Source organism: Leiobunum rupestre, chromosome 6, assembly GCF_980474605.1.
Source record: "Leiobunum rupestre chromosome 6, qqLeiRupe1.1.hap1, whole genome shotgun sequence".
Taxonomy (NCBI): domain Eukaryota; kingdom Metazoa; phylum Arthropoda; class Arachnida; order Opiliones; family Sclerosomatidae; genus Leiobunum; species Leiobunum rupestre.
This window is the reverse complement of record NC_143389.1, coordinates 18,193,536-18,209,195: the sequence shown is the minus strand read 5'-3', so window position 1 is coordinate 18,209,195 and position 15,660 is coordinate 18,193,536. Positions and strand designations below refer to the sequence as shown.

Genomic DNA, 15,660 nt, shown 5'->3' with positions numbered 1-15,660 from the left:
TGTGGACGAAAACACGTCAGGGGGAAATGCCCAGCCTATGGTAAAACATGCGATAATTGTGGATATAAAAATCACTTTTCAAGGGTATGTGAAACTGGAAAAAAAGATAAAGATAAAGGTCAGAAAAATACTCGACAGCGTCGTAAAGTCAATGCCATAGAGCAAGAAGATGATGAACGTGTTTACTTGGGAGCTCTAACTGTAAAGTCAAAAGTAAATAGCATTAATACTGAAGATAGTGAAGAGAAAGATTGGTTTGAAACCATCAAAATTAATACACATGACGTAACTGTGAAATTTGATACAGGAGCACAGGTCAGTTTACTGCCAGTAAGAATCGTCAAGTCATGGCAAATTCAACCTGTAATCACTATACCGAAAGTCAAAGTATTTAATTATAATGACCAAGAAGTACCACTGATAGGCGTATGCACATTGACGTGTTAGACAGACATCACAGGAGAAAAAGCGAACCGCAAATTCTATATAACCTCACTGAAGTCCTGTCCAATTCTCAGCCTACAATCGTGCAAAGCCTTGAAATTAATAAAGAGACAGTACAGAGTGCAAAGTCTTAAAGTAGAGGATACACGAAGTCAGACTAAGCAAATCACGCAAAACCCTGAAGACGTTTTAAATGAATTCGAGGTTTGGGTTGCCTGAAGCGAATCGTGAAAATCAAACTTAAAGATGGCGCAATCCCGCACGTTAGCGTACCATTCGATATTCCATTGGCGCAGAACGATAAAGTTCAAGCTGAACTTCGACGAATGGAAGAAATGGGTATTATTTCAAAAGTCACAGAGCCTACCGAATGGGTCAGCAACATGGCTATTAAAGAAACGCCAACGAAAATTAGAATTTACCTCGATCCAAGACCACTGAATGAAGCAATAATTCGACCTCGCTACCCAATAGCAAAAGCGGAAAAATTGTTTTCCAGTCTACAAGGGTTTTGGCAACTTAAACTAGATGAAGAATCGTCTTTACTAACTACGTTTACCACACCTTGGGGAAGGTTCAAGTATTTAAGATTACCGTTTGGACTCGTTAACGCTCCAGAAGAATTCCAACGTGCAATTGATGAGATCTATGAGAATGAACCGCAAGTGAACCCGTACTTTGATGACACACCCCTAGGATCAAAGAATATTACGGAACATGGCGAATTGCTAAGACGAACGCTCACGATTGCGAGAGAAGCGAATTTAAAATTCAATCGGGCCAAAGTGCAACTAGCGAAGTCGAAAATTAAACTACTAGGCCACATCATACAACCGAATGGCATCGAACCAGATCCAATGAAACTAGAAGCGATAAAGAATTTTGCTATACCACAGAATCGCCAAGATCTCTTACGATTTCTGGGAATGGTCACGTACCAAACCAAGTTCACACCACACTTATCTGACATGACACATTCCTTACGTCAACTTTTGAAGAAGAACTCAGTGTGGTTATGGGATGCTAACAGGCAACGAGGTTTTGACAATATCAAACAAGCGTTAATTAAATCGCCTTGTCTTCAATTGTTTGATAATAACAAACGTGTAACAGTCTCCGTTGATTCGAGCAAAAATGGACTAGGAGTTGTCTTACTTCAGGACAAGAGACCAGTCGCGTACGGATCAGCAACCCTTACCGACACTCAACAGCGATACGCGCAAATAGAGAAGGAGTTGTTAGCAGTGATTTACGGACTTGAACATTTCAATTATTACACGTATGGAAGAACAGTTTTGGTACAAACTGACCATAAACCGTATGAAAAAATCACACCGCGACCACAACGACTATTATTACGTTTAAATCGATATGACGTTACTTTAGAATATGTGCCAGGAAAAGATCTAGTTATCGCAGACGCGTTGTCTCAGGCGCAACTACCAAATGTGACTGTCAGCGACGTAGCAGAAGAAAAACGACCTTCAGTCAAAGTTTGTCTCATAGCAGAAGGCTCAACGAAGAAATGGACTGAAATTGAGGAAGTTACTCGTAATGACGAAGAACTGAAATCAGTCATTAAATATGTGCAAAACGGATGGCCAGAAAATAAATCGAAAACTGAGTCACTATCCAGGTCATATTGGCACTGCCGAAATGAACTTCACATATCAGTTGAGGGAATTCTGTGTAGAGGGCAAAGACTAGTCGTACCTAAAGCATTGCGTCCAGACGTATTAGAGAAATTACACATTGCACACCGGGGAGTGGTTGCCACCAAATCAAAAGCGAGGGAATATTTCTATTGGCCACACATGAATAGTGAAATTAAAGAATTTATCAGTAAATTTCGAATTTGTCAAGAGCATCAAAAAGGAAATCCGCATGAACCATTACTGGATAGAAAATTACCCACACGACCTTGGGAAAAGTTAGCATGCGACTTCTTCGAACTTAAAGGGAAGACGTATCTTCTCATGGTAGATTACTTCTCGAAATATGTTGAAGTTCAAATGATGCATGGTACAACAGCTCAATCGGTTATCACTGCTATGAAAGCCATTTACGCGAGACACGGCATTCCGGAAGAATTAGTGAGTGATCAGGGTCCACCATTCAACTCTGAAGATCTAGAAACTGAACGTTCATCGTCGTCCGAAACTGACAGTAGTACAGACGAACCAATAGAGACAAATAACGGAAATAGAACTAGAAGTGGTAGACTAATTAAGAAACCGAAATACTTAAAAGAATTGGTATATTTTGTACTTTTTCCTTTATAAAAAAGGGCGTGTTATGAATTAAATATTAGTTAATTCAAATATACAAAGATGGCGATAGCGTCTCCATCAACAATTTATAATATACAGTATTACCAGTTGAGAGTAAAAATAAAGTCTTGAGTGGCTTCACGAAATGCGGTAGTCGATTATTTCCAGTATTATTCTAACTCGTGAGTTAACATGTATTAACATAGAACGAGATATAACACTCCCGAGTTCTTCGGTTTACCCTTTCCAAAGAAACTTGTAGAGGTTAACGGTAATAGTAAGTGTAGGGAGCTGCTGACTCGCGTGACATGAAGGAGTGGCCACCACCCTCCTACTCTATTTACCCCGGCTACCTAAACTAAAGGCCTAAAAGTCGCTAGTTGACTTAGATCTTGGTGGTGCCTAGAGTATTAGCATAGCTAATTATTATTATTAATATTGAACTTAAGATACTCATATCTTACAAGCTGAACGTTAATTGAATGATAACCCTTCCGGTTCACGTACAGATATTCTCTGTTTTCTCCGAAAGCTTCAGAATTGTATTAATTTTAAGGGGAGATCTTGGTGAAAAATTAGGGCCATTTCTCAATTTAGATTCCAATAATTTAAGGGCCTCAGTTGTAGGGATACTACCATACATATCAGTTATATCAAAACTCCCCAAGACGTCATTCTGGGATAAGACCGGGCAATGTTTTAGTTTTTGGATACAATCTTCAGTACAATGGTGTACGTTGGGTTTATATATTTATTTATATTTATATATTTTCAAATTTTGTTGTTATTTACATTTGTTTTTATATATCATATACATTTATTATTCATAAACGCGAAATTGTTTTAAAAATGGGGAAAGTAAAGAAGAAGTGCAAATGGCAAAGGGAAGCAATTGTGGCTGGGCTAGAATGTGTTTGGTCAACAGAGTTATGAGAATAGTGAAAGGCCAAGATATCATAAGGATCAGTAAAGTGACTGGGGGGTGGTCCACCACTAGCCAGAACAAGTGCTGTTTTTATTGGTATGGCAAGTGCGGGGTGTTTTCACATTACTCCTATGAGTACTCCACTGAGCATGGGTGGTAGTGTTCCCTTTCATTTGTCTTCAAAGAAATATGGCAAAATATTTCTAGAAAGTAGAGGTTATCAATATTTAATTTAAATATAACACACGGGAGAAAAAAACAAAGATTGACAAAGAAAAATATAGTCCGTGAAATGGGTATATTTAGAAGAAAAAAACAGTTACGCAAGGGCTGAAAAACCACTTAATTCCAGATCCGCCTAGGCCAACGGTAGAAGAAAATTTCAAAAGTTTTATTGTTAACGTTGCTCTTTTCCTACATTCCCTGAAAAACAGATTGACATAAATTTACATATAAGTAATAATTTGGTATACGTGTTAAAGCTGATAAAAGAAGCCATAAGAAACATCATACATTACCTGTGTCCTCCAAACCTATTGCTACTAGCAATGCCGAAACATTAGACCACGTTGTTCTGTCTGTAGTAAATAGTCAAGAACGATTGAATGGGCTTTAGGAAATGATTCTAAACGAAATGGTAGGTCAACATGTTCAATTTTCTCTTGCCTTTTTGAGTCATTTGGACAATACCAATAAAATTCTGGTGGCCATACACAACTCTCTTGTTCGGGCTGAAAAGCAAATTGAAAATTATATTTCAGTGATCTCGCCTTTATAAACGAATAATTAATAACCCTGAAACATAATCACATTTATCAGCAGTATGTCTACTCCTTTAAAATAAACTTAATGAATATTACTGATTACCTTTTCTCTATAGCTTTCAAATGTAAAACTTTTTTTTATTCGATGAAGGAAGAGATAAGGGCTGCTGCTGCAGCAGCCCTTATCTCTTCCTTCAAAGCACAAAAGCATTAACGACCAAAACCAAAATATGGAGAAAACCCGCGAAATTCAAAATTTCTTTGCCTTAAGATACCCCAACTTACTTCTTTCAAGACTATATAGTAGACTTGGATTTTTCAACTCAAATTATATTATGGTACTAAAAATTTTACAGGCCAAAAGATATTTCAGAAATATCATTAAAACCATGTCTTAAAACGCGGAAAAAATGCGTTTTGATTTGACTTTTAAAGAAAACAAACACGTTAATGAGTAGAAGGAAAGTAAGGGCGAGGCTCCGACCCCGGGGACGGGGTCAGGTTCGGGATCGGGGTCCGGGATTTAAGGGGTGAAATGGGGGGGTAAAATCGTCGAAAAGTCAATGTATTTAGGGTATTTCTCGCGACGATTTGTTTTTTCGTATATCAACGTATTGTGTCCAGGCCAACTTGTTCATTTATCTACGCTTATCTCGAAAGATACTTGAACGTATATCTTATCAAGCTTTATCGTACGGAATAAGTTGAAATGATGTAAAAATTGATAACCTAGGCGACGCGTGCGCGGATTACCCGGGGGACGCGGTTAATTTGAATTTAAGAGTGTTTTGACGTCATGGAATATGGGACGCGGTTAACGTGCGCGGATTGGGGCGCGGTTAATTTGAATTTAAAACATGGATTTGAGTGTTTTGACGTCATGGAATATTCGTTGTTAAAGTAGAATGGAAATATTTTTAAACTTCATTTTAATATCATTGTAGTACTTAAATATGCTTGACACTTGAACCTTTCTCACGAGTATTTCAAACGAATATTTTAAGTATGAGAAACGTATCGTTCTCAAGTATTGTAATTGTACACGTGATTCCGTATGAGGACCGGGTAAATTCCTATATACGTAACGCGATACACTTCAAAATGCGTATACGTAGAATGGAATTAATTTTAAACTCCATTTTAAAAAATAAGATATCGAAGATAAATAATTTCAGAGTATAAAAAGGGAAAACCGTATAATAGTAAGACCATATTTAGAAAGTTCACCATCTGAATTGTATTGGAAGTGACTCCGAGGAACCTTAAAATGTAAGTAGGAATACTCAGTGATAATTCTTAACTTTGTCTTAATGTATTTATTTTATAGGAATTGTTCATTTCCTGTGTCTGCTGACAAAGGGTTAATCGTTTATGCAGATGAAACCATCTACTGCGGTCTATTAGATTTAACAAAGGGTATCAAACTAACAGAAGCGGAACTGCAAGAGCTATGGACAAAGAAAGATGCCATTGAAGCTTATTTCAATAACGAAGCTGAAACTTCGTGGGTTTTCACGGGTTCTGAAACCAAACGGTTTTCGGTTTATCGATTTGCCGAACAAAAGGTTTTAGATGTTAGACAAATGTACCATGGTTATGGAGTAAACTATGGAAAACTGTTACCGACTAAAGAGGGGGTAGCTTTCGCTCAATCTTCTTGGTTGAATTTCCTCGACCAGTACAAGTCTATTCAGAAGTGTTTAAAGAAAATCAAGGAAATAAAGGAGGCGATGACTAACGTTGTAATTAAACAATTACACGAAGCTCTTAAGAAAGCGTGCAATGGCTGTCAAATTGATCATCCATCTCAACTCCAGCATGATTGTATCATGACGGATTATTCTAAGCGCGTAGATTTGCATTTTTATGAAATAATTATGTCGGTAGATTGTGAAAATATTATTGAAATGTTTACTATTCGCTGTGAATTGTCGAAAGAAATTTTAAATAATATAATGTCACTAATAATATGCAATGCTAAAAACTTGTTAAAAAACTAATAAAATTGATTGCACTAATGTTCCGATTCTCATTTACCATTATGGATTTAAGCTTACAACATCCAATGAATGGGCTTGTAGCCGGGTCCACCCAATGCGGAAAGTCATTCCTGGTGGGACGGTTGATTCAATATAAGAAGACCTGTATATCCCCTCCTCCGGAGAGGATAATATGGTGTTATACCGAGTATCAGCCGAAACTATTTCAATCAATATTAGAACACACACCTTCAGTCGAGTTTCACGAAGGGTTACTCGATGTTAAACCCGCAAATTAGGAATTTAGTTATTTTAGACGATTTGTTATGCGAGATATCTAATAATAAAGATGTAACTAATTTATTTATTCGTGGATCTCATCACAGAAACACCTCCGTACTAATTTTAATGCAAAACCTTTATTACCCCGGAAAAGAAATAAGAACTTTAAATTTAAATGCTCATTATCTATTTATTTTTAAATCACCACGAGATAAATCAACAATTTATCATCTCGCGAGGCAGATATCTCCAACCAATAGCAAATACGTTATTGATGCGTTTCAACAAGCTACGTCACGGAAATTTGGGTATTTATTAGTTGACTTGAAACCTCACACCCCAGATCAGTATTTACTACGAACAGGTTTAATACCGGGTGAAGAATCGACTGTCTTTATTCCAAAATGAAGTGTATTATAGAAGGGAATTTTTTTAGGGTTAATCTACTTCGTTTTTCACCAAAGGTTTAGAAAAAGCTGCAGTATTATCGACACTCCTCGGTGTTCCAGTAACTAACATCGAAGATACCGGTTGTCCTAAATTATCAGAACTAGAAGACGTTGAATTAAACTGCCTTTTTCATTCCGAAACTGTTCATTGCGCTTTAAGAAAGGCTAAGAAAATCTCTAAATGGATGTCTCAAATCGAGTAAAGGAAAACCTAGACTTTCTACGTTTCCTGACATCCTGTAATCTAAATCAAAGAAAGACAGCTATTAAATACGCTAGCAAGGAAGCTATATTGGCTCTCGTTGAATGTTGTATAAATGTATTGCACGGAACAATTGAACGGTCAGAACGTCATCGTAAGCGGTTAAAGAAACATAGCGCGGTTATACGAAACGTGTCGAAGAAGAACCCTATATCAAAACGACGAAAGATACTGGTACAAAAGGGTGGTTTTCTTCCATTTTTATTAGCGCCACTGCTATCTATCGTTAGCTCAGTCGCCGGAAGTGCAATAAGCCGAGCTATAAACCGATGATGGCTCGAAAAATGCTTCTAGTACCTGAAGATGTAATGGAGAGATTAAAAAACAATACACCTTCCAAAACAGAAGAAACACCTGAACTTCAAAAAGAGAAGACACTCGATGATGAAATGAAATCTATTCTAGATAATCCAGATTTAAACGAATCAGAGAAATTAGCATTATACAATCAAACTCTCCAACGACGGTTAACTTACGTACGTAAAGAGCAAATCTCTCCCGTTATTGAAAACTCTGAACGACCTAAAACTTGGTTCGCGCAAATATCTTATTCTCTACCTGCAACTTATGTTAGTGATGCAATTTCATTATACCGAGCGACTACGGAAGATCCGAGATATATTAGATGGACTAACTCAGGAGAGCTTTCTATTCGAGGACAAGTGATTGGAGGATCTAATATAATCGATCTTTTGTATGACGCTGTGAGAAAAACGCCTGGAACAGTGATTGATCCTATAGGAGTTACTGAGTTTTACGAGGGCATTCATAAGTCAAATATTTCAAAACGTTTAATTAAAAATCCTGTAAGATTGACACTGTTAAAAACATTCGCTGTATTTCATACACCACCAAGTAGTTCAATGTTATCATCATCTTAACCTAGTCCTCTAAGACCTTGGATACATACTAAATAAAATATATTCACCTGATAATTTTGTTCTCATTTCATAGTATAAGCCTACAATCGAAGGTTGTACAGAAACGGTCTCTTTAGGACTTTTAGCCTATTTATCACAATCATTTTCAAAATCACCGAAAATTATCACAGCTGTATTAATTATCATAGTTATTATAATATTAGAATTATTTAATTTCCTTTTTTGGCGTTACATGCCATTACATCAAAATATTACCCAATATGGAGAAAGAACTTGAGCAGATCTATACTAACCCCGCAGACCCAGGGTCTTTCGCTGGAGTTCGAGCGCTCTATAATTCAGCTCGACATAAAGGTTTAAAGGTTTCATTGGAAAAAGTAAAACAATTTCTAATAAAGCAGGATAAATATACGCTGCATAAACCTGCTAGAAGACGATTCAAACGAAATCGAACTATTGTTTATGGAATTGACGAACAGTGGCAAGCGGACTTGGCAGATTTTCAGAAGCTGTCTAAATATAATTCAGGATCTCGCTATGTATTATGTATTATCGACATATTTAGCAAATACGCTATGGCTGTAGCGGTTAAAAATAAGAAAGGTGTAACAATTTTAGAAGCGTTACGTAACGTTTTTGAAAAAGGCCGTCAACCGAAAAGAATTCAAAGTGATCATGGAAACGAATTTGTCTGTCAAGAAGTGCAGAGTGAATTACAACGAAAGAACATTAAATTTTTCGCTACCCGATCGGAAATGAAAGCGTCCATTATTGAAAGATTCATTAGAAGTTTTAAATCTCGTTTATATCGCTATTTCACGCAGAATAACACCCTTAAATATATCGACGTTTTAGATGATATTATAAACGCTTATAACAATAGTTATCACAGATCAATTAAATGTAAACCCGCGGAAGTTACTCTAGATAACTCTGCTAAAATATGGAAAAATCTTTACGGTTCGGTAAATTTTTCTCCTCCGTTAACATGCGCGTTTGAAATTGGAGATATTTGTAGAATAAGTAGAAATTTATCAATTTTCGATAAGAAATATAACCCGAATTTTACTACAGAATTGTTTAAAATAGCTGAGAGACTACCACGTGACCCACCTGTATTTAAATTCTAACCCCATTTTAGGAGTATTCTATCGAGAGGAGGTTTAGATTGCTGGTCGAGATTTAAAAGACTGTTACTTCATAATCGAAAAAGTAATAAAAAAGAGGAAAAAATCGGACGGCCGCGTAGAACTGTATGTCAAGTGGCAAGATTACGACCCTAAATTTAATTCTTGGATACAAGAAGTGGATTTAAAATGAGTTTTTACGTAACGCTACCTTCAGATTCCTCGTCATTATATTACCAAGATAATAGCGTTGGTAAATTTCGAACGTATTTAGCTGAACCGTTAAGATTTGAGGAACAGTACGAAGTTGGGTTAGCGGAAATAAGCTATCCTCGGACATGGCATAACGTTCGAAAACCTAATCTATTGGTTATTAAAGACCCTCTCGAATATGATAAAATGACTGATAACCCTCTAGTTAAAGACCCTCTCGAATATGATAAAATAATTGAAGTTCCCGCGGGTTTTTATAAAACTCCGGAAGAACTATTACATGTTATGAACGTCCACAACCAAGAAGAAGAACAAGTTACATTCGCTTATTTAAATTATTCTAATCGAATTAAAGTTAAATTGCAACCGAAAATCAGAGCTGTAATTGGCCCCGATCTATCGATTTTACTAGGTTTTAAGGATAGAAGAGATAATGATTTCACCATTTTAAATTCAATGATAACCCCCTACCCAGTTGATATGAACGCTGGGTTACATTCCTTATTCGTTTATTCTGATCTGGTTGAAAATAGCGTTGTTGGGGATAGTTTAGCACCTCTATTAAGAATCATAAGCGTCGAAGAGAAAGCCGAGTCTAATGGGAAAACAACTACAAAAATATTTTCACAACCTCATTACCTACCAGTCGTGTGTAATAATATTAAGACTATAGAGATTAATATAACAGATGATTTAGGTGAGCCAATACAGTTTCATAGTGGAAAAGCTCACGTTGTATTACATTTTAAACCCCGTAAAATGTGGACTTCACTATAAACCTTTAATCATTCAGGACACACCTTCATTCTAGCTTAAGAGAGCGAACAGTTAACATCATGAGGTCTGAATATTCACCTTCAAGAACTGATTATGAAAGTTACTATTTAAACCAGGTTGGTTTCGGTGGAATACCTGTATATAGAGGTTTAGCCGTGCAAAGAGGACATGGACTAGGAAATATATTATCTTCAGCGTTTAGATTCGCGGTACCTTTACTGAAGAAAGGCGCTACTTACTTGGGAAAAAAACTTTTAAGAACCGGAGCGAAAGTAGCGACCGATGTTGTTAGCGGAGTCCCAATTAAAACAGCGCTTAAATCGCATTCTATTAACGCTGGAAGGGAAACTTTAGCTTCAGCAGCTGATGAAGCCATGAGACTAACATCTTCAGCTACGGATCATATTAAAAGAATGACGGGTTCCGGAAATAAAAGGAAACGAACTCAATCGAAAAGCGCCATTTCAACAGCAGGCAGGATAGCGAAAGGACGGTTCCCTAAACGTTCCGATATATTCTCATAATGTCCCTTTTACACCCGCACTCAGTTGAGTGTATAAATTCCGAGCTAGATTTGTTTCAAGTACCTATGACACAATCTTCGATTATTGGTGGAGAATGGGTTGAGTATAATCCAATATCAAATATAGTTGATAACGCATCAATTACATTTTCTATCAACGGTAACTCTGAAACGTATATAGACCTTTCACAAACTTTGCTGCACGTTCGAGTTAAGGTAACTAAAGATAATGGTCAACTACCGCAACCCGCGGTTCCAGGTGTTGCGGGTGGGGCCGCCGGAACTCCAGCCGACAATATCGCCCCCGAGAATTTGTTTCTTCATTCGCTTTTTAGCGACGTCCACGTATTTCTTAATGAAAGATCAGTAACACCTTCCAGTCAAAATTACGCTTATAAAAGTATGATACAAACTTTATTAACATTCGGATATTCTGCGAAAAAAAGTTATTTAACGAGTTCACTTTTCTATCGGGATACGCCTGGGAAGTTCGATTCATTTTTCGATAACGATGGTTTCCCTAAACGAGCGAGTTTAGCGCAAAAAGGGGCGATTGAATTGTTAGGCGTAGTCCATACTGATTTATGTCAACAACCACGCTTTTTATTAAATATGGTTGATTTGAAATTTAAATTCGATAAAAATAGAGCAGCTTTTTGCGTTCATTCCGACGTAAAATGTAAAGTGGAGATTTTATCAGCTTCCCTTTATCTGAGGAAAGTTAAAGTGATACCGGAACTAGCGCTCGCTCAAGCCAAGGCGCTACAATATGGAACCGCTAAATATCCTGTAACTCGTTCGGAGTGCACCTCATTTTCTATACCCGCTGGTCTTTATTTATTTATTTACCGAACAAGCACCCAAGAAAGTTGTTATCGGGTTTGTGGAACAAAAAGCGTTTCTAGGAGATTTGAAAAAATCCCCGTACAACTTTCAACATTTCGATTTATCAAGCATTGGATTGTACATTGACGGTAGCAGCGTCCCTCATAAGGCGTTATCTCTAAACTTTGAGGAGAATCAATATATTCAAGCGTATTGCAATCTTTTCATTCAAACTAATCAGTGGAACGTAGATGAAGGGAATCAGATAAGTCGGGAAGATTACCCTAACGGAAATTGTTTATTCGCGTACAATTTAACCTTGGATCTTAATAACAACGCTAATCACTTGAATCTTGTAAAAAACAGTAACCTGAGATTAGAATTAAAATTTGCAAAACCGTTACCGGAGACGATTTCCATTCTAATTTACGCTGAGTTTCAAAATTTGATTGAAATTGATAAAAATCGAACCGTGATTTTCGATTACAGTAATTAATGGATTCGCTACAGATAACTAAAATTCTCGAAAAAGATTTAAGTACTTAAAGTATATTTCAAGGCGTGTTCGCGGCTGACAAGCTACCTAAATACGTAAAAATATTCCCTTCTCTATTTATTGTAAATACCGATACGAGTGCTGAACCTGGAAAACACTGGGTTCTAATATATTTTTCTAAACATAAAAATAGTGAATTCATGGATTCCTTTGGAAACCCGCCAGATTATTTTAAATTTAATGACTTTATTGAACGAAACAGTAAAACTGTAACTTTTAATTCTAATCAATTACAGAGTAATTCTAGTAATACGTGCGGAGCATTCTGTATCTATTTTGCTATAAACAGGTGTAAAGGAATAGAAATGTTTAACTTTGTGTCTAGGTTTAAGAAAGATAAATATGTAAACGATAAAATGATTAAAGAGTTCATGTGCAAAATGTATTCAATAAAATAATTTTTTACAATTTATAGCAATAGCAGTTTTTTTTATATATACATAAATACAAGCATTCATTATAATTTTTCAATATCTTTATGACCGTGCGCTAATGTACGAACCCCGCAGGGTAGAATGTATCTCTTATCATCATTTGGTGATAAACAAAGTTTTCTAGTATTTAAAGTAAATAGTTCATGCTTGAAACCAGCTATACGCATCATCTCGGCTGACATGGTTTCTTGATTAAAAAGACAACGTTCATAGTCTTCGTGGCGGATGACGTTTCTAATAACGTTCATGGCAACGCCCTTACAAACCTTTTTATGGTTTAAAATTGACTCTAAAGATTTCCCCAATCGCAACTCCTTTTCTATCTCTTCAGCGGTCTTAGACTCCCTGTACAATTTAATAGAATAAAGCTTTGGACGAAGTCCTACAAATTTTGAATTAACTGCGAATTTGTCTCGTCTTTAAAGTAACCGAGAGCTTTTTTATTCTGATTAGAATTAAGGAAATGCGAAGGTGGATAATCAGAGAAGTCAAAGCGGTTTTTATGAATTTCAAAGTCTTTATAAACATCATCCGTCTTAATGTTGTACGTTAGACTGTCTGTAAATATTTTATATATTAGTACTATTTAAATAAAAAATGCATATTAAATTAAATTACCAGTGTCTGTAAATAATAGTGATGCTTTGTCCCCGTACGTATTTTTTATGAATCCATAATGGAACCGATACATGAGCTCCTTAGATAAATCTAGAATGGTGAATCCGGTAAATATAGGCCGGTTAAGAACAATTTTAGCTCTCTTCTTATGAGCGCCGGCTAACTCTTCATTAAAGATGGTAAAGTGTTCAAACTGCGGGGAACTTGTAACTTTTAACATTCTTTCTGGTTTATGAATCAACTCGAAATTTATATGCTTCCGTAAATTTTCCATTGTTTTTCTAAAGAATTAAATGAAGTAAGGGAAAAAACAGCAATAAATTATTTAAATTGATTTACCCGAAAACAGAGTTAACCATTAGTTTCCAGAAATTCTTTTCAAATGAACTCTTGGATAATTTCCTCTGTTCAGTGTTGAATGTAACATATTTTTCTAACCATTTTCCTTGAGTGAAGGTTAGAGCTCGATGAACCTTGGTTATTTTCAAACCTAATTCTACATAATATTTTAAATTGCGGTAATGTACTATGTATTTCTCTTTATTATTTAAATTAGGAAGAAGTTTTGGTAGACTTTGATTATCCTTAATATTTAATTTTCCTAAGAGATCTTTGAAGTATGGAGATAGCATATCATGTGTAATAACTTTAGATTCCGCCGCTACTGGGAGATCGTTATGTAAGTCATGCAACTCTGGAGGATATTCAACATCCACCTGCAAAGGAAACAATTCTTTAAAAATATAATTCAATAATTATAACACTTGTTATTTACCTCTAAAATGTATCCGTTTTCAACGTTATTGGGAATACTCAGAATATTTTCACAGAGTGTTTGCAAATCATCCTCCTGAACCCACTGGAAGTCGCCTAGCGGTAGTGGTTCACACATAACAGCACCGTACAAATTATTAGCATCTTCAATTAAGTTAAATTAAGTTAATTAATATAATTAAAATTAAAATAATTAAAATAAAAAATAAAAATAAAAAAAAATGTAAATTACCTAAATAGCATATATAACTGCTCTCTTTAGACGAATCATATGTGTCGGGCATATATTTGTTATTCGCTTCAGAATAACGAGTTGAGATCATTGAAACACCGCCTCGAATCCCTAAAAATTCAATGTAAATACAATAATATTTAAAATATCACAAAAGCGTTACCCTTTTCAATAAATAAGTGTTGATCTATATCAAGTATGAGATCGAGGCGAACATCGGTCATCTTCAAAGCTGCTTGCCAGGCTAAACCTGGTGCGGTGTAAGCGTGAGCGGGATCTAGTTTATAATGAGTTATAGATAATGTTCTAAAATTTTCAAAAACGTCGGCTAAGAGCAACGCATCACTTTTCACATAGAGGTCGGTGTATTCTCCTACGAAAACCGAGGTTAAGAGATTTGAAATATTTATACTATAGTAATTTTACCTAATGTTTGAATATTAAACGCTGTCCAAACATTTTGGGCGTGTAAATAATCAGATTCTAAAATATTTTGATTTTTCAATGAACTGAAAAACGCTTCTCTAGGTGGCAGCATCGTCTCGTCAAATTTCTTTTCATCGTCCATATACTCGTACGGGTAGACCCCCTTCCGCAAAAGCAGTTGAACTTTCTCACTTTCAAAATATTTCTTAACAATCTGGAATTTACTGGCTCCTTCCAAAACGAGATTAGATACTAGTGCATCGAGACTATCACTTAGAAATCGATAAGAGTCTAAAAACCGAAATCTCCCTAAAAACAATAAAATTAATGTTAAGGTTAAATTCATAATTAAATATATTTTACCTAGTTTCAGCGAAATATAATTTTCGCTAGTGGAAGGAATACAGTCAAGTGTCTGTTCCTTAAAATGACCAATCTCCTGACATATAAGATGTAAATCGTATCTATGAAGATTTATTATTATTAGGTTTAGTTCCTGGTTAATTAACTTAATAAATTCACCTGCTAAGGTTATGAAGGAAAATAGGGATAAATTCTGGAACTTTCTTTTGAAGAATACAGACGTTATGCGCTGGCCCCCTATATTTGCCGCTGAAATGACAATGATCTCGAACAGCAGGCATAATTCCCTGATTTAGCTGCTTCTGACAAATGTAGCAATGCGTAGCAGCTTGAAACTGTTCCTCCTCCTCCGGGGTAATAATCATTGGTACATTTGTCTCAATGAGTTCCATCAACTCCTTCTCTAATTCCAGAATAGACTCCAGAAATCTTCGAGTTGCATCTTGTCCTCGATAGCAATCGGTTCGAACAGGTACCCCTATAAGTATCCTATTGTAATATTTCTAAAGGGAATTTTGTCAAATAACTTACCGTTA

General features: G+C 36.0%; 1 protein-coding gene and 1 long non-coding RNA gene across 3 annotated transcripts; both read right to left on the bottom strand.

Annotated features, from left to right (window-relative positions):
• Nucleotides 1-3,551: 3,551 nt before the first annotated feature.
• LOC149939650 (uncharacterized) lies at nt 3,552-10,909 on the bottom strand. Of its 2 annotated transcripts, XR_016481309.1 has the most exons (5): nt 10,613-10,909; nt 4,306-4,370; nt 4,158-4,217; nt 3,963-4,062; nt 3,552-3,842 (listed from the first exon to the last, which is right to left on the bottom strand). It is a non-coding gene; the product is annotated as an uncharacterized LOC149939650 (long non-coding RNA). The 2 variants fall into 2 exon arrangements; XR_016481307.1 differs by having other exon boundaries at nt 3,552-4,062.
• A 1,821-nt stretch (nt 10,910-12,730) lies between these two features.
• LOC149939649 (uncharacterized) lies at nt 12,731-13,709 on the bottom strand. The gene is made up of 3 exons (XM_090179771.1): nt 13,669-13,709; nt 13,330-13,610; nt 12,731-13,269 (listed from the first exon to the last, which is right to left on the bottom strand). Exons 1-3 carry the CDS (start codon nt 13,686-13,688, stop codon nt 13,094-13,096), a joined length of 477 nt encoding a protein of 158 aa, XP_090035897.1. The 5' UTR covers nt 13,689-13,709; the 3' UTR covers nt 12,731-13,093.
• Between the last annotated feature and the right edge of the window lie 1,951 nt (nt 13,710-15,660).